The sequence below is a fragment of the Neodiprion pinetum genome, chromosome 2 (assembly GCF_021155775.2).
Source record: "Neodiprion pinetum isolate iyNeoPine1 chromosome 2, iyNeoPine1.2, whole genome shotgun sequence".
Lineage (NCBI taxonomy): Eukaryota > Metazoa > Arthropoda > Insecta > Hymenoptera > Diprionidae > Neodiprion > Neodiprion pinetum.
This window is the reverse complement of record NC_060233.1, coordinates 38620203-38643950: the sequence shown is the minus strand read 5'-3', so window position 1 is coordinate 38643950 and position 23748 is coordinate 38620203. Positions and strand designations below refer to the sequence as shown.

Sequence of the window (23748 nt, the reverse complement as noted above, 5' to 3'; positions counted from 1 at the left end):
GCGGTGTAAAAATAACTGCGCAAAAAACGGGCACTATAATATTTTTTTTATTTTTTCATATCCTCACCTCGTCATTCGTTTAACGCGTATATATATATATATATATATATATATATATATATATATATATATATATATATATAATAATAATACAATATCTGCCGTGCACAGCAGGTCTCAGAGATGCAACGGCCTTAAATAAATATTTACCCTGCACCTCGATTCCGCAATACGTACGTACACCCGATATAACGCGTTATTCTGTCGTTCACTCTTATGCTCGTTATTATTAATTTTATTCTTAGTACGTGTTGTTACGAGAATGTTAGGAAAGAAAGGAAATATACCATAAAGCATGTGCAAAGTGAATTCAGATTTCTTTTCAAAGAAAAACATGCTCCATTTTTCTTGATCAACGGATAATTGTACGATTATCGGGATAAAAACTTGCAGGCGATTCTTTCCTTATATCTTTATTTTTATAAACATTGAATTCCTTTTTCCCGTTCGTATATCGTTTGGTATACAACCGGGTGCGTCCAAAAGAATTTTCTTCGATGACTCAGTCAACTTTGTAACGCGGGATATATGATATGCATGCAAAGCCGATTGCAATAGTTTAGCGTTACGTAACAATGTCACCCCTCTGAGGTATTATCAATCGGTTCTTGAAGTCTCTGCGAGCTCGTTATCTCGTTATAGTTATATTATATGTGTATTGTGTATGTTGTTACACGCACACACATACGCACACACTTGCGGGCACCTTAAAGTATTTACACTGTCAAAGTAAACGGCAAACGATTGTTTCAATAATGTACGTATGTGATACTTATATGTACCTAATTGTAAGTGCAGCTGACCGCAATATGTACGTCATACATCTATGCACCCACACTTATCTTTGAATATCTTCCATTTTTTCGCAACCGACCCGTCTATTAGTGCTTGACAAAATGATACAATTTCGTGAGACAACGCGCGACGATTGAAAATGAAGAAAAAAAAAAATGGGAAAAATGTTCGTGCTTTTCTTTCCGACAGGTAAACCTGATTCTATATATTTGTAAAAATCAAATCGAACATACACTTCGATTTTAATTTGGCTGTCAAATATAATCAAGATCTTTTCAACTCTGTTATAATAACTGTACGTTTCGCAAAAGACGAAAAGACGAGATACTTTTATCTAGAATTTGAAAACCTGTACAATCTGAAATTTCGGCAAATTTCCATCTTTTGTAGCATCGAGATATCGAGGGAGGAAAAATCTCAGATTCGCTGTGAGATTTCAACTTTACCGACAGAGTTGACATTGTTGGGTTCAGGGTGGAGGCAGGGGTTGAGGGGGTTGAACGCCCATCAAAACTGTACGAATCACGTACATTACACGTTGTTCTCGTGTACCGAGGAAGTTGAGACGTAAATTATTATGTATTCGCTCAGGTTGGATCGAATCCTGTGAATTCTTGTCATCTTTGATATTACGAATGTATGAAATGTAACATAAATATTATATTAGGTATCCATGTGTGGAGAGGCGCATGTACGTTGAAACGCGTTTATACCTACTCATTTATCGTGGCTGTATTTCTCTCTCTCTCTCTCTCTCTCTCTCTCTATCTATCTATATCCATCTATCTCTATCTCTATCTACCTTCCTCTCTTTCTCTTTCTCTCTGTGGTTTCTAGTTTGCCTTGTTTTTTTTCTTCCCGCCTTATGGTTGCCCGACCGACCGACTGACTCCGCTATTATCGATGATGAACTTGGAGCGACCTCGAAAAAACTGCGCACAACAGTCGAACCGTCGTTGAAATTATAAATTCTATGCTTAGTTGTGCAAGTGCCGATTAAACTGCACCGAGCGAACACTTTTACCGGCTTTCCCGACCTCCCTTCTCTTCTCTCACTTTAATCGTTCAATGATACACTGCGATTGTTCAAAGGTACGTGGTACTCTAAACTCGGTTAAAAAAGTACCGATTGATTCGACGATCGAACGGTCGCGTTACCGACTCGATAAACTCTGATCGAAATTGGCCAGAACTTGGGACGCCATTAAACTTTTCTCCGCCAACTGTATTGCGATTTGATCGTCTTGTTTGGCTCGTTGGTTTTTCTTCGGTTGGCAAGTCGTCGGTAATTCCGACACGTATGTTTTATACGTTCCTCCACCAGCCGGCAGCACTATCCACGTGCCAAATATCACCTTTACATTTTACTATTCACGCAATTTTTTTTCGCGGATTATGGATTTAGCCGGCAGACGTATTTTTTTTTATTTTTTAAAAATTTTTCTCACGTGGTAAATTTCCTAATTCTTCTCACTTTTCTTTTTTCTTTCTTTCTTTATACAGAGAATAGCAGCTTTGGTTGTTTTTCCTTCTGTTGAAACGAACGAATGGATTTATTCATTTCTCTTTACAATTAATTTTGAAATCTGCAAAAATTGTATGTTACGACTGTTTGAAAAAAAAAAAAAAAATGTTCCATCTTGTAATTGTAATCCGAAATATTATCGGACGCCAAAAACTGTTCGATATTAGCGAGTTTCTTTCCGAATCAAAGGAATTCTCGTTTACGCGTTGAAAGTTTGCGTTTCAGGGGTTGAATTATTCGCGTTATCAGCGCGTTTAAATGCGCGCAGGTGATTCCGCCCTTGCTTGCAATAAGGAAGAACCTTCGGTTGTATTCAATTTCGGTTATAGTGAGGGCTTATGTGGTATATATGCATTATACATATGTATACGTATATGTATACAGCACTCGGGTGTAATATAAAATGTGAAAGTAGTTATGCGCTTTTACGCGCCGTTAATCGGATCTCACGCGCGGCTATATTGTTGAAGCCTTATAACCCATGGAGCCTTATACCAGTTATAGCCTATCAAACGTTCGCCTCCGAAGCCACGATATGAAAGCGATCCCTTCGAATCCAGCGTAAAATGGAAACAGTTGCAAAGTAATTGCCTCGTTTTAGTGGGAATATCAAAACTTGCTCTCGCCGCCGAAGAGAGGAAAAGAAAAAGAGAAAACGACAAATAAAAATTAAATCCTTAATGTGTATGTAATACATAGATAATATATATATATATACATATATACATACACACCTGTATACATATTTCTATTTTATGAAGAAATTTTACGCGCGTTTTCCACCCTCGAGCGAATTTATATATCCCATGTATTATATCGTCGTAGACGCATAGCGATGTACGTATATAGATATACTGCATGTCGCATGGTCAAATTAACGAAAATATTCGTTCATATGAATATTATAATTCCGTTGACTTTTTTTCTTTCTTGCTTGTATTGTTATTTCGAAAGAATTTTGCATAAAAACAACTATTTCTCTTAGCGTTATACCTATAACAAGGCGATAAAGTGGAACAGACAAATAAGAATTATAAGTATATGTATATATGGTGCGTTGCGCATACTTTCACATCTGTTCGATAATCAAGGGGACAGACACTTTTAGGTTTGATCATTTTCGATCTTCTCTTTCCGAGCAACGCGTACAAAGCAACCGTAACGACGGATATTGATATCACCGAACAATCGTTGCTTTGTTCAGTTACGTAACGAAGCGATTATTACACTTCGACATTTTTATAAAATTTCATTAAAATGCTGAATAACGTTAACTGAGAGGGGGAGAAAAGAGACGAAAGAAGAAATAGACCGAAAAGTTGACGATCATGAGAATCGAATCGTGTCCACAGTACGAGATACGTTGAAATATTGATCTCTTTTTTCGGAAGATTTCTTTGCGCGCGATTTGGCGTTCGAAATTTTGAAAAAAAATTTCACCCACGACCACGTGACATCGTCGCCCTCGCACACCTGTCGGACCTCCCTTCCCTTCCCTTCCCTCTCGCTCCTCCTCGCCCTCCTCGCCCTCCTCGCAGATCGCCGCCTTCGGCTACGTCAGAAGGGTGAAAACGCGTGGCTAATCCGTGAGGCGGGTGTCGGAACGAGGTCAGACGTGTCAGACGTGTCAGACGTGTTCCGCACTCCGTGCCTTACGCTGTACACCCATTCTCAAGGGTACGGGTCTGTATACCTATATACGTATGCCCTGTCCGTACAGGACCTTCCCCACTGTGACCGGGAGTGACCCTCTTCCTTCCAGAAAAGGAAGGGTTAACCCTCAAGCTTCTCGTTATCTCGCGATAAACTCGACTCGCTTACACGGTTCGACGCGTCACACGATACGGGAATCAGAAATCTCGTATCAAAGTTCCATCGTGTATCGTACGTGTTGCACACGTGTATTGGATATGTAAAAGAATCAATCGATCGGGCTCGAAACGCGGATACGGAAATTAAATCCGAACTCGGATTCACGGCACAGAGTGAAAATAAGATAAATTTATTTTATTGTTATAATAGAAGAGGACAGACGATTTGCTCGATGATTCTTGCCAGTTGAAAAACTGCTGATTGATTGATTTTATTATTCACGACCTATACCTCTCTGTACGGTCGCTCTTTACACGTATGTAATTATTTTTATTTAAGTATTTTGTATTGGAAATGAAAACAATAATATTCTTTACGAACTGTAAACTATATTGTTTCATAAAAAATTTGAATACATCCAATTTAACTTTTATTCGTTCGTGTAGAAATAATTGATTCTTTGTACGGCTTTTCGCCTTACGGCCAACTTTTCCGGAATCCATCTAGGCCGTAAAGCGAGGTATGATTGTGATACAAGAAAAAAAAAAAATTAAATAAATAAATAAATGAATAAAGAAAAGTAAAACAGTTTGAAAATATGAAAAATTGACGAAATCAAATTTGAAAGTATCATTAATGTAAATGTAAAACACGGTGATTCAGTGATTCACCGCGTTTTTCCTAACCGATTCGGTAATTTTCACGCGACAAGGATATAAAATGCGCGAACTTTACGTGCACCTTCGCATATATACACCTTAGTAGGTTATATACGTATACATATGTATCATGTATTATGTATACATATGTACTATATAGCCGTATAACGAGCTCGAATCCGGCGACAGTTGGAGGAAGATTTTCGCGGGTGCAGGGTACTTACCCTATACATATGTACATGTAATACGTATATGGTATATATATGTACATGCACACCCACGGCTATATTCCTACGCATGTACCGGCGCCTATCTAATCTCGAACATAAAATAGGGAAGTTTATTAAGATCTCCAGTAAAACATGTAACTATCCTATCAAAGAGGGGGGCCTGGCGCGTAGCTTCGGGAGGATAAGGATGCGGAGGGATTGGGGGATGGAGGGGGGGGGGGGGGAGATTTTAAGACTGGCGTAACCAATCCGGCAGCAACTCGTATTTTTTTCCCTTCGCCGTCCCCCGTTCTATCCATTCTCCCCATTCTCGCAGCTATGTAGGTAGTATCGATCTGCACCGCGAACTCAGCCGCGCTTAGAGAGTCGACATCAGTCATAACAGGGTTGCCTCTCTCTCCTCTCTCGCCTCTCTCGCCTCTCTCGCCTCTCTCGCCTCGCCTCTCCCATCGTGCAGGGGTTATTAAGAATAATACGCATCTAGACTAGGCGACCCGGGACCCCCTTTCATCCCCGGCAAACCTTCTTCCCGCATCTTTCCTCCTTTTCCTCTCCCTCTCTCTTCTCTATTCCTGCATGGCAGGGGTAAGGGCGGGGAGCTTATCACGCAGGCGTTGCCTAGGTAACCCGCCGGGTAAAACCCGCAAAGAACGGAGCCTCGCGCATAACGCGCGTTTACCCGGCTGCTTTTCTCCTCTCCTCTCCTCTCCTCTCCTCTCCACCCCTCCCCCTCTCATCTACTCTCATCTACTCTACTCTACTCTCTGTATTGACATCCCATCTGCCGACGTTATACAACTTTTTATGAGTGTAGTAGACGCCTTCCTCCTCTTCCTTCCACTACTCCTCGAACTTCTACTCCTCCCTTTTTCGCTCCTCCTGTAATACTTGGGCCAACTGTCTCTCTCTCTCTCCCTCCTTCGCCGTTTCTCTGTTCTCTTGCCTTTTGGCCACGCTCAAACTTGCGTCACGGCTCTCTTTTGGGTTTCCCCTGATTCCGTACATCTTTGAGCCTGAGCGCCTTTGCCCTCCCTCCCTCCCTCCCTCCCTCCCTCCCTCCCTCCCTCCTCCGCCTCTTCTCGACTACACCCGGAAAATATCAAAGTTGAAAGTAACTCCGGTGATGCGCGAAGGGTATAAGGTATAAACCGGGATGTCTGTATAGTAGAAACTAAGTTTCTCTCAGGCTTCGGAATTACATATATGTACCTATACCTATATATATATATATATATATATATATATATATATGTATATGTATTACGTGTATGTGCAGGTCTATATTCCCTGTGCCGCGAATATACGAAGTCGCGACATACACCGTTTTATTATACGCCTGTACCACGTATACACTTTTATCCGTAAACTCAACCAACCTTGCCGTTTTATTTAACCGTACAAAACGTCGGAGATTCGACGAAGAGTTGATACGGGGCGCGAGGAACGAAACACAACCCCCTTTTCCCACCCCATATCACATTTTTACCAATTCATTCGAATCATCGTAAATCGTCAGCAATGCGTTCCTCTGTGTATAAGTTTTGAAGAAATGACAGTCAAGATCTAAGAAGACGCGGGGAGAAGAATCGCGCTTGTCAAACTGCACGTTGCGTCGTTTCGCTATAAAGTTCGTGAAAAGAAATTTCTTCAAACTTTTCTTGTGCGTTATACGTACATCGGTCTTGAATGAAGGAGAATTTAAAAATGCGTAGGCTGATTTTTCATCGTACAAGCAATTACACTGGGACTCTGTGTCATTATTACTTGTACAAAAATTGCAAAGTAACCGGAACGTAACGTTGTTTATTATATGTAATATAAATTCACGCTATTTCCTATTACGCATGTACAGTTTACAAAACGTGGCTCCAGAAGGGCGAAAATTATGACGTGTACGATGAGAAGATTAACTATGTACCGCGGTACGAATTCCGCGTCATTCGTCACGACGGTTTTTAAAGTGAGAACAAAAAAAAAAAAAAAAACAGGAATACGGAGGCGAGGAATTACGCGTATCAAAAAGCCGAGGAAGTGGGACTTGGTCGTCAATAATTACGCGTTGACTCGGTTGTACATGTAGGTCTCGTTTTGTGTTGTATGTCGTTTTTTTTTTTTACTTTTTCGCGGATCAGTAGGACTCAGCCCCCTCCTCTTTGGTTGCAGACCGGGAGGTCGCTGAGGAGGACGGGGGTTGGCAGTCCGCCGGGGGTGGAACGATCGGAACCGGCTGCAAGAACGATGCTCAGCAGCAGCGGCAGCAGCAGCAGCAACAGCAGCAGCAACAGCAGAAGACGGTCGACGGGGTGACGACCGAAGTTTCCGATCCGCGTAGCCCCGTGCGAACGGAAAATAATTGTCGACATCTCGAAAATCGCGGGGGGCCGTCGACGCCCGATCAATTTCCGATGATCGATCTGCTCGACGCGGATATCGACGATCCGATGCAAATCGTATTTAAGACCGAACCGATGTCGCCGAAAATCGAGACCGTCGCGGACCTCGAGTCCTGTCTCCTGCTGCGGCAAGACGATCGGGCCTGCGAATCCGGAAATTTTGGAAATCCCGGAAATCCGGGATCGAAAGGGGACGGAAACGACGCGGCGATAACGAGCTTCGCTCACAATCGGAACGATCTGCAGGCCGCCGTTCAGGTGCTTCCCAGTCTTCACGAGATCAGGCGCAGGCCTCTGACGATCGAGCCCGAGGTTATTTCGAACGGTCGATCGGCCGGCGCTGCTACTTACTGCACGTTTTGTCAAAAAACATTTTCCCGCGCTTGGTCTCTCCAGCGACATCTCGCCGATACCCACTTTTACGTGCCTCAGTCTTTGGCCTGCGATCAGTGCGGCAGGAGTTACAAATCGAGGAACAGTCTTGTCAGTCACAAGTCGCAGTATCACGCGAAACGCGAACGGAAGGATATTCAGGATTCGTTACACTGCGAAATGTCCTACTGACGATCCTTATTCCCAAAACAATCTCACCGAGATTATATATTGCTACAATCTTTTCTCGAGACTGAGGATAATCATTACCTTGCTACTTATTTATCGCTAACCGATGTCCCACCGTTCTCGTTCTTACTCCAATATTACCTTGTTTCATATCTTCGTCGTCGTACGATTCATCTCAAGGATAACAATAAATATCTCGTCAATATCGATCGAACTAGCATTTATCCTATCAAACCACCTTCCCTCTCGCATCGTTTATATCTCGAGGCAATTATCAAGAATGACTATCGAGCCGGCAGCTGTTATCGGGCAAACTTTTACCTCGTTCTCTACCGTTGTACGAGGACGTCCGTTGACCCCCCCTCCACTCCCCTCCCTCCTCCCCTCACCCCCCCCCCCCCCCCCCCCCTCCCTCCTCCTGGGACTTCCCATTGATAAATCTCCGGAGTGTATTTTCCGCTCACCAGACCCCCCGATCATGTGTTTCAATGCTGTTCACACACGAGCACAACTTTTCAATGAAAAGTGGGAGGGCGCTTTATGTACAGTATATATACGTATATATATCTGTAAAACACTTTATACGCCGAATTTGTTTTTTCCTCATTCCGATTTAAGGATTATGCAATTGATCGTTCGTCCGGTTGTACAGGTATTTATTGGAAAGGTGTTAAATTACTGAATTCTATTTTCCATTGTACAGAAGATTCGTTTCTATCGATGTATTTTTTTTTTTTTCTCCGCAAAGTCGAAAGCAGTCCGAGTTATCGTAAGACAATGATCATGCGTATAACGCGTATTTGTATAAGTGTAAATTTATTGAAAATCAGTGACGAGATGAGAGGAGAATATACCGCAGATCTTATATCCGTACCATACAGAAATTGAGAAAATAAATGTTGAACAATGTTTTTACACAAAATTCATACTCAATATACACATATCACCATTATGCGTATATAAAATAACGATACATTTCTACGACGAAAATAATTTTCCGTCCGTTGTGTTTCTTTTTTATTACTTTTTTTTTTTTTTGTCTTTCATTCGCTTATCGTATTGTTTTGTATTATTTTTGTTTTCGATTGTTGGAATTATATTTCCATTTGAAATTCGATAAGTCACCGATACACGGAGCCATGGACTAACGAAGGCATTTATTTTCTCTGTTCTGGGTGGTGGTGGTGATGATGATGATGATGATGATGATGATGATGATGATGATGATGATGATGATGATTATTGTATTGATGATGATGACGGGGATGACGATCGCGCCGGTTACGTCATTCTTGCCGTTGGCGATTGTAGAAGCAGGATTGGCGATGACTTCTTCTCAGAATCAGCTCGATATTCATCAGTCTATATTCGGCGATTCCTCGACTGATCATCTCGGAAGAGTATCGCAGGTGAAACCAAAGTTGGAAATATTCCCGGTGATAAATCGGCGGAGAATCGATCCCGATTCGGCCAACTGCTGCGGAGCCGTTTTCGGGGCTTCCGGTGGTTCCGGTTCCGGTTCCGGTTCCGCGGGCTACACCGGCGCTTCTTCATCGCGTTCCGGCCCCGCGAACGACTCCGAGGGGTTCCCAGACACCGCGAGTCTCGGCTTTCCTCCGCCCCCGGCGCCCTCCTTCGACGCTTTGATACCCTTCGACGTGAACCTACTGCCGGAATCCGCCCCCTCCGATTGGTTCGCCAACATACCGCCGGAGTTCAGGAACGCGAACACCGAATCCATGCAGGGCCTGCCCTGCACCCACTGCGGCAAGTGGCTGCGGAATAAAATAACCCTGAAAAGACACATTCAGGACCTGCACTGCGCGCAGAGCGAGGAATTCAGGTGCACCATATGCAACAAGGTTTATCGAACCAAGAACAGCCTCGTTGTTCACACCTGTAATTATCACGGTGGGAAAAGACTAGCCGCTGCTTCTTTTAATTCTACGTCGGTGAGGCAGCTGCAACAGGCGCAGATCACGGGGCTTGATTTCTTGTAGACGATGTCCGAATCTCGTTTCATTTTACATCCCCACTTACTTTTAATCTCTCCCTATTTTAACGAATTTATTTATTTACGAGAAAAGTATTACGGAATTCTCAACATTCAATTGCACTCTCAATTTGAGTAGAACGATGGTTTATTGCTGCTATACCTTGTACAATGTACAACTGGAAAGAATACGTTGCGTTAATCTTGTATATTAATATATATGTAATATATATATATACACACACACACCTAATGTATAGTCGAATACTTTGATATTGTCTCGTACCATTGTAAGAGGCATGTACAGTTGTAATATGTAGTTGTAGAAGACGATTTTACGCACGCTTTAACTCAACTCAATGATACGTAACATATGGGTATTATATCGGGTTTTCTATCGATTGTTGTAGAACAACGTGTAATTCGGGAACGAAGTTTGATGAAATTGAAAATATTTCGTTTAAACTGCAGTTCTCTTTTCGTGAGATAAATTATGCGCGGTATGGATAAATTGAAGAAAAAAGAAACCAGTTACGGGAAAACGAAAAAACTATCATCTCGTTTCACAAATTTTATGCAAAACACGAAATTCTAAGATTCTGCAACGGAAAACATGTCTCAGCACTGTGCGATGAAATTAAACCTGTCGAAGAGACGTTGGTTTGCGAAAAGTTTAATTAGATAGCTCGATTTTCGTATTGCGCGAGAGGAGGCAAAGATGTAAAGATATTGCTAATTTTAAAAAAGAGAATATAGAAAAAAAAAAACGCGCCCGAGATCGATTTGTAAACTAAGAACGTATCGAATCGTACGACGATTAATTATCGATGGAATGCTGTTACCGATGCTCCTGTATACTGTATAAAAAGATCTACTTTTAAATAATAATTGTTTCTTCTCGTGTATGATCTCTGTAAAATATTCCATTAATCTCGCGAATGGACGTTACATTCATTCGCTCATAGATATAGATGCCGAAGGCTGCTTAGGGAATGTGAAAAATCAAATGACAACTTGGGAAACTATAAAAGTAACGTGTATTACGATAAGTTGTATACATACGTACGTAAATACTATGCCTGCGTGAAAAATGCTTGTAACCAAATTACGATACTTGCATAATAAATATAATATATATATTATATACGCAATTAATTTAAACGACGGAGGAAAAGAGAAATATAATAAAGAAAGAATGCAATAAAAATAGTTACGATAAATTTACATTGTGGTTTTAATAATGGAAACTTTTCACCTCGGCAAAGCAATTCACGCGCCCTCATTTGCGTTTTATGATTAGGATACTTTAATTCGCCCGCGGTTTTTTTTTTTTTATATATCTTTTTTCATCTTCGAGACGAACCCTGCACATATGGCGTGACGTGCGTGACTTGGATATAATACGTCTGTTGGGACGGGAGGGAATGTAATTGTGTGTAATTATTTATCCGCAGCGTTGTTCTTTCAACGTTTTATATCGTGATGACATAATTCTGTGTGTACATCCGTATGAATAAATAGAATCTCAACAAATCCAATTTCATCGCATCAAAATCATTGATCTATCTATCTCATCTGTAAATATACACATCCACATACATAAATGCGTACATTTATCTATCCATATACATGCATATATATGTATATATATATATATATATATATATACATACCCTGTATATAATATTATATATTACGTTGTATGATACTACACTATATCACGTATCATGTGTCGTAATATATAGTATCTACTTCTACGCACTACTTAATTAGTATTATATCGTTATACCTTGCTGTAAATACTCATATTATACATCTCTACTATACGCACATATATATGTTATATATATATATATATACATGTATATATATATATATATATATATATATACACACACATATATATTTATGTATAATTGGACCCATCTGGTGAATTGAACAAACCACTAACATCATCGCTCAGAATCAATCGCTGTGGACTCTTGGATCGCTTGCACTTTACTATATCTACATCCGCTAAATATAAATATATATATAAAATAAAGAAAAAAGAAAAAAAAAAAAAAACCAGCAAACCAATTGTATTAAGTCTGTATCATTTGAAAGTTGTACTTGCGGCGAAGAGAACGCTTTTCAAGTCTCACCGAAACATTTGGAGAAAAATTTCCAACAACTTTTTTTTTTGTAAGTTGTAACTTTTACTATAATCAATTTCCGTCGAAATATGTCAGAGCTTTGTTTTTACTCGTTCGACTAGAATTTTTGCTGGATGATTGTTATTACTGTGATTATTATTATTATTATTATTGTTATTATTATTATTACCGTTGATCCAATCTTTTACCGGGCAATATTCACGGCTTGATGTCGACTCAGAAAACGATAGTCTTTCTCTTTGTTTCTATTGAATTTTTTCATTCCACTTGTAACAGACATCGCGTCAGAGCGAAGGAACAGTATCGAAACGTTAGCAAATCGCTGGTGTGCGTAAGGAAAAGCTTCACTTCGTCCCGCAGTATTCTTATTATACATGCACAAACGTGTATATCCTGCATCGTGCACTGCAAGCACATCTAATATAATCTGCCATAAGCGTGCTGGTCGAAACCGTAAAGCGGGTCTTACGACTACGCTATATACATATATATTTATTTACAAATCTGCATATATCTATTATACGATAATGATAATTCATAATAATAATAACAACAATCACAACAACAACAACAACAAAGTTGGTCGTGGGGACGGCTTGTTTGTCAGAGGTGATGGTGGCAAAAGAGGAAATAAAAAACGTAATGGCTTACGATATAACTGTACACGTAAAACGGAAGAGGCACAGTATAACGGTTTGCAAGATTAAAAAGAAAAAAAATAACAAAAAAAAAAAAAACAAAACAAACGAACGAAAATTGCTTCAAGGCGAAATATTGAGCCGAAAAAAAAAAAAAAAAAAATCGAGAACTAATAATAATTTACATGCACAAAGCACGGAGGTGGTAGAAAGTGGTGTGTGTTGTATAATGATAATAATAACAACAATAATGATAAAAATAATAATAATAGCCTGAACGCGCGGTCAAGAAACAATCGGGGTTATTGCTATTTACCGTGTGCTGCGTGTAGATGCGATAATCGGATAGAGAAAAGAAAGAAAGAAAGAAAAAAAAGAGAGAAAGAATGCAAAAAAAAAAAATGTATGTAAAATTAAATGCAATTCTAGACGTAAAAACAAAAAAGAAAAGGAAAAGGAAAAAAAAAGCAAAAAAAAAAAAAAAAACAGAAATGTAATGTAAACGCAAAAATCAAACGATCGAACGAACCGAAATTAACGAATTAATTAAAAAAAAAAAAAAAAAAAAAAGTAACCATGTGTCTGGTTCTGCCGCCAGGTCTGTTGGCCGGCAGCAGCGTGACCGATGAATTTCGATGCGAGCCATGCAACAAAAACCTGACCTCGCTAACACGGTTGAAGCGGCACATACAGAACGTTCACACGAGACCGAGCAAGGAGCCGATATGCAACATCTGCAAGAGAGTCTACTCGAGCCTGAACAGCCTTAGGAACCACAAGAGCATCTATCATCGACAGCACAGCAAGAACGAGCAGCAACGCAAGGAGGAGGAACTTCAGCGGGCTGCCGCCGAGAGGGAAAGGGAAAGGGAAAGGGAACGGGATAACGATCAGCACAGGGGAATTTACGAGCGTTCATTTTCGAGGCAATAACAGATTTTTTTTTTTATACCTACGATGATACAGGGGAGCGGGGATTGTCGAGACTTGCTTGCCGAGTGTCGTCGTCGCGTTCCTCAAATTCCCTCTCCCCCCCTCCACCCTTCGTCGCGAAAAAATACAAATTTAACAAAACGATGTAAAAGAAAGAGAAAAAATGAACCAATCCGTAACGAAAGAACGCCGCGGATCTTGCGATATAATCGTTTGTCCGTCGTCGAACACTTATGGTAACAATTATGCTTAGATATACGTGTGACGGCGCGACGGTGGATTTTGAAAAATGAACATAAAAAACTGAAAAAATAAATAAATAATACAACAACAAACGAGTGATTGTAATGTATATATAGTATAATGAATAAGGATAGAAAAGGAAGGAGCGTGTGTAAATTATAGAGAATACGAGAAGAGGCTGCACGCTGTGCTACAGTGAGTTGAACGATGTTTAAGGTGACCGTTTTTTTTCCATGCCTATTTGTTTTTTTTTTGTTTTTTTTTTTTTTTTGTTTTTTTTTTGCCTCACCACTACAGTCTCTCAATCGTTTTGTCCGGATTTTACCAGAGTTTCCTGATTGCTTGATAGTTCAATGATTTACTTGATAAGGACTGTTATTCTACCACGCGTGTAAATAGTAACTATTATGCATACTAATTGACGTATTTAAAATTTTTTTTTTTCAAACTAACGTCCCTTAATTATGCAGCGCGTAATTATACCTTTAACAACAGTGATTAAATTATATTTACGGATATTTAAGGTGCATCGGTGTGCCATTTTTTTTTTTTTGGTTTTTTTTTAATTTCCAGACTATGGTTCAGTCGGAAAGGAAAAGTTTTTGCTATAAAATATCAATTTTCCCATCTGTTCGATTCAGAGAGAATTTGTTTTTTTTTTTTCTCTTGTTTCAAATCCTTTTTCTTCATATTATTATTATTATTATTATTATTATTATTATTATTTATTTTTTTGTCGGGACGTTTGCACTTGAGTGATGAGAAAAGAATTTGGATCGAAAGGCACTTGATCTGCAAGCGCATGTAATATATATCAATATATATATATATATTTTCACATACATGATATTCTAACTATAGTTGTGATGTGATAGATCGAGGACGTCGATCAAGCGCAGCGATGCTATATAAAACGAAGAAAAAACTAGTACAAACGACTGAAATGAATACAAATGATGATGTTTAGTGTATAATTAACGTATAACGATTTTATATATACCGGTATAGGTATGCGTTATACGAATATATACATTTCGGTAGATTAAAATTGAACTCTACGCGTCTATTATATTATTCTTAACAATTATATTTATATTATAATTATAGAAGCTTGGGCTTGGTAATGTTTCTGAAAATAATTTTACCACGTAATTTCGTTCGTAATATTTATGTACGAATATTACATACATTATACATAAAGCGGAAGTTGCAGTTCGTACTGCAAACCGTGACGAAAAAGAAAATCAAGACACAAATTTGAATTTCGATGACGAAGACTTGGGTATGCAGATATGTCGTTAGACATACGTAAAACTGGATATATTCATGTTTTAATTATTTTTCTTCGATTCCATAATCTTGCAATACATGTTTTATTCTATTCCATTTCTCTTGAATTTCAATCCTTCCAATTAGTGACACTTTGATACCCAGTCGTGAAGTTATTTTCATTATTACGGAGTGCGCGATGATTTTTGTTTTTCCCATCTTAAAATTAATCATCGATTCCTCTGTTCAATTGATTCGACGATTCGCGTATCTTGGCTACGTGTTATATATTTTCTTTTTCGTTTTATGTACAATGTATAATGTACTGCAAACAAACACAATCTTTCATCACCGATTAATCAATTATCGCTGTATGTTTATAAATCCGAACTTGTAATCTTATTGTATTTTTAATTGCTTGTGAGCTATTTTTGTACACTTTACAGTTGGCAACAAAGGTGATATTGCGGAATTAGTACGTGCCAAGATTTTATAAACAAGCGAAAATTGCATAAGTATTGATGATCGAATATAAAAGTGATTTTCCTCTCGCATCACGTATTATTCAAACTTACGTCTAATATGGTTGTATGATTTTGTTATCATTTTATATTATTTGAAATTAGTTTCAACAGTGTTAATTTAAGCGCGGGCAACGCGATAAAACTATTAAAAATATGCTCATTAATTTACACATTATGGGTAAATTAAATTCTTGTGAACAAAGGTCCAGTTTATTTATTTTCGGCGTTTTACGTTTGGAATTATCTGTGATGAAGTTGAGAAAAAAGGAAGAAAGAAAGTGAATTAATTATATGCATTGTGATATTTTGGATATTGTTTTATTTTCTCAAATTTTTCGATAGTTGTTTAAATTTTTTTTTTCATTTTCATCATTATTTTTATGATTATTATTATCATTTGTTATACGATCGAATCGATAGTCGTAGATTGTTGAGATGATGTGTATATTACGCGCGAAACATCGAATTCTAATTATTTCTACCAAGCGAATGGCTTTTCTTCCGAAGGAGAAACTAAAAATGAAACCTTCATTGTTTAAAATCTTTTATTATCAATTATTTTCCAACGTCCTCTTATTTTCACGACCACCGAAATATCTCTATCCGAAAGTGAAAATCCTGCGTAACTTTGATGCGAGAGCTTCGGTAAATAATTATCTTACATTAGTGATATTTTTTAATCTCGAATAGAAACGAAGCTTATACGACAAGTGTGAAAAATACCGATTTGCGACCGATGCGACCAATTTTCGCAAATAAGTATCAACCGCACCACGTGCGTATAAAATTATTAATTGGCAATTGACTTTGTCGGGGAATTTTTTTCTTTTCTGCGGCGAATTAAACGAATGCCCATTCTGAATTAAGGCTTGCGTTAAATTCCCATGTAAATGCCTTTCGTATGCATTTAACGTATGCATTTTTTACCGGTAAAACATACTTCTGTAACTGTAAATAAATTTCCCGTACATGCGTACAATATCGTATGACCTATGATATATATAGATAAGCTCTAGCATATCATGTAGAATAGTATACCATACGATAAATGTAAATAGAATTTTTTTTTATACCTGAGTTTGTAACACGTAATATATTTTTATTCTTAATATTTTTAAATTTTATTGAAAATAAAATAAAAAAAAAATAAAAAGATAAATAATTAAACTGAATTTAAAAAAAATACAACATATATATAACGTGTTTATTTTTCTTTAAATTCAATTTAATGTTCTTCATTTTTGTTTCTTAAATATACTTTTTGAGGGCTCAGGGTAACACATTTCCATTGTACTCACTTCGCATTGTTTTCATTATTTATATGAATAAACACTTTTTATATCGATTATTCGAAACTCTTATTAATTTATTAATTCACGTATCTTTATGTACGTCGTGTAAATAGTACAAATAATAGTATGATAATCTTAATATAATATATCGCTATGTTCGGATGGTTGTAGACGTATAAGAATATGTTATTTGTAAGTCTAATTATTGTGGAAGAATCTTGCAAGAGTCCCTCCGGAATGAAACAAAGTTTATAAAAATTACCGCGTCCTTCGTGGTTTCCTGCGAATTCATCGGATGCGAGAATGCATCGCTAATCGAAGAATCGCAATTATTGTTAGTTCATATTTCAGGATACCCGTTGAAAAATATCTGCGCAATCGCAAACTATTAATTGTTCTTAATTCCGATTTCAATTCTCATTCCTTTTTACGATCAGTTGTCGCGCTGTATCGTTATTCAATTCATCTCAGAATATTCAAGATGTTTCAGGGGATTTACTCGTCGTTGTTTGTCTTATTTATCATTTTTCCGAAAGAAGGCATGACAATTAACGGGGGATTGTAAAATTATCAGCTATAACGAAAATATTATCATTTCATTTCACGATTCCGCTGCAGCTGTGGATAAATTCGCGGACATCGTTGAATTCGATGTGAGCGTTGATCGACAGACGTTTGAAAATTGTTGTACGGTTCAATCTTCCGTTGCGAACGGAAGATTCGAAAGTAGGTATAACAGAACGCCGAAACTCTGAACGGATTAAAGTAACGATCCCGACGATATCCAGAATCTTAGAGATCTCCGGAATCAAACGACAGTACATTACCGGCTCTCGGCAGCGAACGTCGCTCTCGATTCGTTGTATGTGAAAGTGCTTCTGAATCGCGGAATCGTCGTTGCAGTTCGTTAATAAAGTTATCGTCGCGTCTCTTAACAATACAATAAAAAACGAAAGAGCGTAACAGTGAACGGTTGAAAGTTCCTTAATTATCTGAGCTCGAAGCTCCAATTTACAGTACATGCTGCGTGTAACTTGAACATGACACACGTGATTCTTTAAATCCCTGCAGGGTGTTTACGCATTGCATTATGCGAAAAAAAAAAAAAAATTAAATAAACAAAGAAACGAAACCTGCGACCTTGTGACGTTAAGCGTAATATTTTCCCCATTAGGCTCGTCCGCACGCCCGGGGAAGCATTGAGAATGGTATGTTGGAAACAATTTATAACGTAAAGTTTTTACTCCTCTTGTTCCTTATATAGGTATTTTATACGTTTGTTGTCTTGCAACCGATAAGTGCGTACGTATGTTATAAATATAAACATCTGCATATTTTATTTACGTAATAAAGCTGCGTGATCTTTGAATACGTCGTCTGCTGTTCTGTACTCTGAACTTTTTCCACATTTATACAATTCAATAATGCCTCGGTGTGTGAAATGAAATCAGATGTTCTGTACAAATTGCGATAAATACTCGTATCCCAAACATCGTATCGAAAAATCGATCAGGACTGCTGCCGAGAAAAATAAAAAAAAAAAAAAAAAACCATCAGCCGGTCGACAGAAGTCAATTTCCACAGCCCGTTGAAAAGAAGATCAAGAAATTTGTAAAATTTGTATAGTTGTTTAAAAACGCACGGAACACAGTTCAGAATACTTTGACAGAGACGATCGTATCGATTGGTTACAAAACGAATGACAACAAAGAAAAGAAAAAAAAAAAATTAATGAACTTTAAAAAATTACGTTTCAATGTAGGTTAACGATAATCATAACGAGCTTGCGATTGGTTATCGCTTAAATAAATAAATCAAATTACCGTAATCAATGACAAACCAGAGCCCCGAGCCTTTTTTCTCTTATTATACGTTAGATTTTGGAATTTTTGCGGTAAGGTGTCGCCGTCAGTCGATCAGGGCAAATGTAACATAAATCGAAACCTCCCCGTATAGAATTACTAGTATCGTACTAATGTGTCCACAATACAATATTAATGGCAGCCGTATCTCTGTTCTTCTTTGTTCCCGGTCCCGCTCGGCTATGTGCTCTGGTTCGTCATTGTTCTCTGTGTGTACCCAACTTCACTCACGGACTTGCTGGGGATCCGTCCGTACGTGGGTCTGTCTGCACTTCCATTGGTTCGTAACGGATGATTTTATGGTTTTTTTTCACTTTTTTTACATCATTTTATTCTTCTTTTCTTTCTCTCTTTCTATCTCATTATGCTCTCATTCTCTTTGTACTATCTTCTCATCAACGATCCTCGCTATGAACGGGACTTGATTAATTATCGTATTCAATTCGCTATTCTTGGATCATTCTTGTGTAATCGGTATTCCGACGTTCTGTGTCTGATTCGAACTACGATCAACGAAACGTCGTTGATTTGGTCAATTTTATCGACTTTCTGACAAATAAACTAACCTTCACCCGAAACGAACTGAATATAAAAACAAACGAATCAACCAATCACGCGTATTCTGAATATCTTCTTCTGAAAAACTTCCGCGCATTTTACTAAACCTAAAGGCTCGCCATCAGCCATTTTAGCGATGAGGTTGTCCAGTCCGTTACACGGCAGCCTTTTACGACCCGGTGTATGCTACACTTGTGACGTTTGCGGTAAAACATTGTCGACGAAGTTGACCCTAAAAAGGCACAAGGAACAGCAACACTTTCAACCGTTGAACAGCGCCGTATGCCTTCTATGTCGCAAAGTGTTCAGAACTCTAAATAGTCTCAACAATCATAAAAGCATTTATCATCGCGGAAAGAAATAATCGGTCTTTTTATCCGTGAATTTTTTTTTTTTTTTTTTTTTTCCTCTCCCCCGCCCCCCCAACATAAGTAATCATTATCGTTTTTAGTCCGTCAATGTTTTTTCTCCTCTCTTTCTTCTTTGCCAATACAATTTGCTTTTTAAATCGGATGCTTCGTGAAAAGTAATTTTATAATGTACGCTGATTAAACTTTAGAGGGCGGATAAATCGGAAAACTTCATCGGACGTGTTGACTATTTATATGCGTAAATCATTGCTCTAAGAAATATTGAATTTCAAGGCAAAAATGCCGCCCCTCTAAAGGTTGAATTATTCGGAGTTGAAATATACCGGCGTATGTGCATTGGCAATTTTTGTCAAATTTATGATTTTTAGTCTCGTACGCAGCGCCGTTCGACAATTTTAGAGTTGTCGCGCGCAAATCGTTTCGATGATTTATAGTTGATGAAAATTTTGAAAGCTTGTCAACTTTTGAAAAGGTGGTATTAGTTGACCGAGGTAGCTCCATTTTTTACCTAATTAATTATCGGAAAGAGAGGAAAAATACGACTAGAAACATGCCGTTCAAATATAATATAATCAAAATTTTGCATGGGTTCGATGAAAAAAAAAAAAAAAAAAACAAAAAAAAAAAACAAAAAAAAAATTGTAGAAGGACAGTTTCGAAGGGATGGTAATTATGAAACGTTATATCGGTTGTTGTGTAAATTCGAAAATTTCTAAATCTAAGAGTGAAAGATAAAAACGAAGAAGAAAATTTAAGGGAATTAAGAAGGAAGATAAAAGGAACATACAAAAATACAAAATAAAAACAAATAAATATATTATAAATGTATAAATGGATGCGGGACATTGTTTATATGTATGCGATGTATAGTAAACGATAAATTTCTCCGAAAAAAAAAAAATAAAAAAAAAAAAAAACGGGGATTGCAAAAACTATGGCAATACATATGTGCATGTTACGAGTTAGGTACATCGAGTCAGTCGCTTGATCTATAGTTATATGACAATTTTCCACTCGCTTCTTTTCCCCAATCGTCCAAATATTTGGTATAAAACAAAAAAACATTCAATTTGAAATCCGAAGGTTTTACAGAAAAACGCAATAACGTTGTAGAAGAAAAATTATATGCGTATAATCATAAAGTACAATGAAACATGGTGTATAACTATTGAGATACAGGGGATCGGACTCGTGTCTAGACGAATCGTTATACATATATTAAGTAATTAGTAGCGGGCTGATATAGAACACTTCCAGGCGTCAGACGCCATCGTCCAACTAATTTTAGGTCGAACACGAAGAAGGTGGAAAACATACAAAAAAAAAAAAAAAAACAATAACAATAACAAAGACTAAAAAAAAAAAAGAAATTAAAGAAAAATAACAAACCAAACAAACAAATACGAAACATTTAATGTTACAAGACTGTACGAACATGATATATATTATATATATTATACATATTATATATATTATATATAATATTAAACTACAAGACTCATTATGCAAATTATATTATTTCGCATTCAAACTTGTATAATGTACATTACACATAGGTATATACGATTAACGAATAACTATATATATATATACATACGTATGAATATGTATGGTACATACACACGCGGATGTATACATGTACATGTATATGATAAAACCCGATAGCTTACCGGGTAACAAACGGGAGAGAAAAGATGAAGAAAATACAAAAGAACAACTTCACCCTACCCACCCAAATAGGCGTCATACAATGCATACGCATCTCGTAAAAATTGTACCGTCATTAGTTACTGTTAGGTGGATATATATACTCATACAGGTACACGAATCATAGAACGAAACAGACGCAAATTCGCGACCGTGAAAATATTACAAACCCGGTTAATCGTTGCTTTTTAATTCTATTTTATTTATTTTTTCTTAGCTAGTGATCATTTCTTCTCTTTTCTTTTTTTCTTTTTTTCTCTTTTATTCATTATTTTTATCGTTTCTGGTTGTTGTTGTATAATATTGTTACCTTGCGAGATCTTGCGGCGAAGATGCAATGATGATACGATACAATAATATAATATAATATAATATAATATAATATAGTATAATATATATATATATATATATACACATACATATATATTATGTATATCTTATCTTAATATATTCATTCCATTTATTATACATATACGTTACATATATAGTTATACGTATTTCAAATGCTTTACGGGGTACCTAATTGCATATACATACATACACACACATGCATACATACACTGCATGTATGTTTATATACCGGGCTTTACGCGTAAAGTACCTTATTATTATACTTACATTACTTGTATCAAATCTACTACATACAAACATACGTACATACTTACTTATCGCCCACTCTTACTTTTGCTATACAAATACTACACACTGATACGTATATATATATATATACGCAATACATATACATAGATATAACCGCCGACATTGCTATATTATGTACATTGCGAGTCACATGATTTTTTCTGTTTTCCTCCGCTTTACTTTATAATATTACGTCAAGTCTGATTTACAATACTCAAACATCGCGACTGTGTCATACACGCACACGCACACGCACACGCACACACACACACACACACACTGGTGATATCATATACCACCAACGGTTACGTCCAGTTGCACCCGATTCGAACGCAAGTGTTTCCTGACCCCCGATCATTTTATTTTTCACTGAGGTAAAATGAACGAGAGAATAATGATATTAACGGAAAACGAAGAAAAACGTTTAGGGAATAAATTTATATTTTTGCATTTACACCGCGCTTGATTTTGCATACTCTTGACTGATTCGCCAATTCTCGCGGTAAAGCGGGAAAAATTGTTCGTGTTTACCTATATACCAGTGTATAGGTTTATATCCGATGTACTACAAACTAGGTTGAATACAATTCGACACAACTGATCTGATCGTGCTGCGGATAAAGTGATATTAAATATTAAAAAAAATGAGGTTGGGGGTTAAAAAAATATAATAAATAAATGAATACATGAGAGAAAAATCTATAATTCATACCCGGTTGAACAATGGTGCAAAGTTGATCGAACAACAAAAGTAAAGATAATTTTCTATTATAGCTGAATGAGGAAATAGAAATTGGTAGCCAGAAATGGGGTGCGTGAGAAAACCCGGAAACTAAACGAAACACTCTGTGTAAACCGAATGTTGAAATATCCGACTACAATGCACACACACATATATATATATATATATGTAGACATGTTACATGTACTTGTATATGCATATGCATATACATATATAAATATATTTTACTAGTAGAACTTTGATATAAGGAATAAATAAAATAAGTTGCGAAAATATTCTAGAATCTTGGTTGCGCATTGAAATGTAAACGGTTATACGTATAATACGATAAAAACTAGGTAGACCACAATAATTTCATATTTCACTTTTCGTTTTGTATAATAATATATGTAATACCAATTTTACGGTGATAGTGTCGCACGGGTTTCGGGCAAAATTATTAGGCGGTATGCTAGGTAATATACGTAGGTGTATGTTAAGCTTGTCATGAAAATAGTATCACGCAACAAATTTTAGTTTCTTTTTTTACAAATATATGCACACATTGATAATTATAGATATTGTTTTATTTTATTTTATTTCATTTTATTCTATTATTATTTTTTTTTTTTTTCCTCATCGTGAAATATATCGAAGTATACATATAAAATACGTACATAAATAAATCTAAATACACTAGCAAGTGTTCAAGAAACGGGATGGCGGTTTTTAAAAATTTTTTTAAACTAATCTTTTTTATTCTGCCGCCTTGCTACCGCATTACACGTAGAAAAAGAAAATTACCAC

At 37.1% G+C, this 23748-nt stretch overlaps 2 protein-coding genes across 20 annotated transcripts in view; one reads left to right on the top strand and one right to left on the bottom strand.

Moving 5' to 3' along the window:
• The window catches only part of LOC124213269 (uncharacterized), a 96301-nt gene extending 94237 nt beyond the window's left edge, over positions 1-2064 (bottom strand). Inside the window, exon 1 of the mRNA XM_046614411.2 lies at positions 1658-2064. The gene's annotated coding sequence lies outside the window, so the exon portion shown is untranslated. The remainder of the gene's footprint in view (positions 1-1657) is intronic.
• br (broad-complex core protein) overlaps positions 1-23748 on the top strand; it is a 77303-nt gene that overhangs the window by 32721 nt on the left and 20834 nt on the right. For 13 of the 19 annotated variants that reach the window (XM_069133363.1, XM_046614389.2, XM_046614390.2 and 10 more), the window contains one exon: positions 7245-9336. The exons of 2 other annotated variants lie outside the window; for them this stretch is intronic. In XM_069133363.1, coding sequence (XP_068989464.1) covers positions 7245-8038 — 794 coding nt within the window. In that variant the 3' untranslated portion in view covers positions 8039-9336. 4 more of the 19 variants (XM_069133365.1, XM_069133364.1, XM_069133369.1 and 1 more) reach the window with 3 other exon arrangements.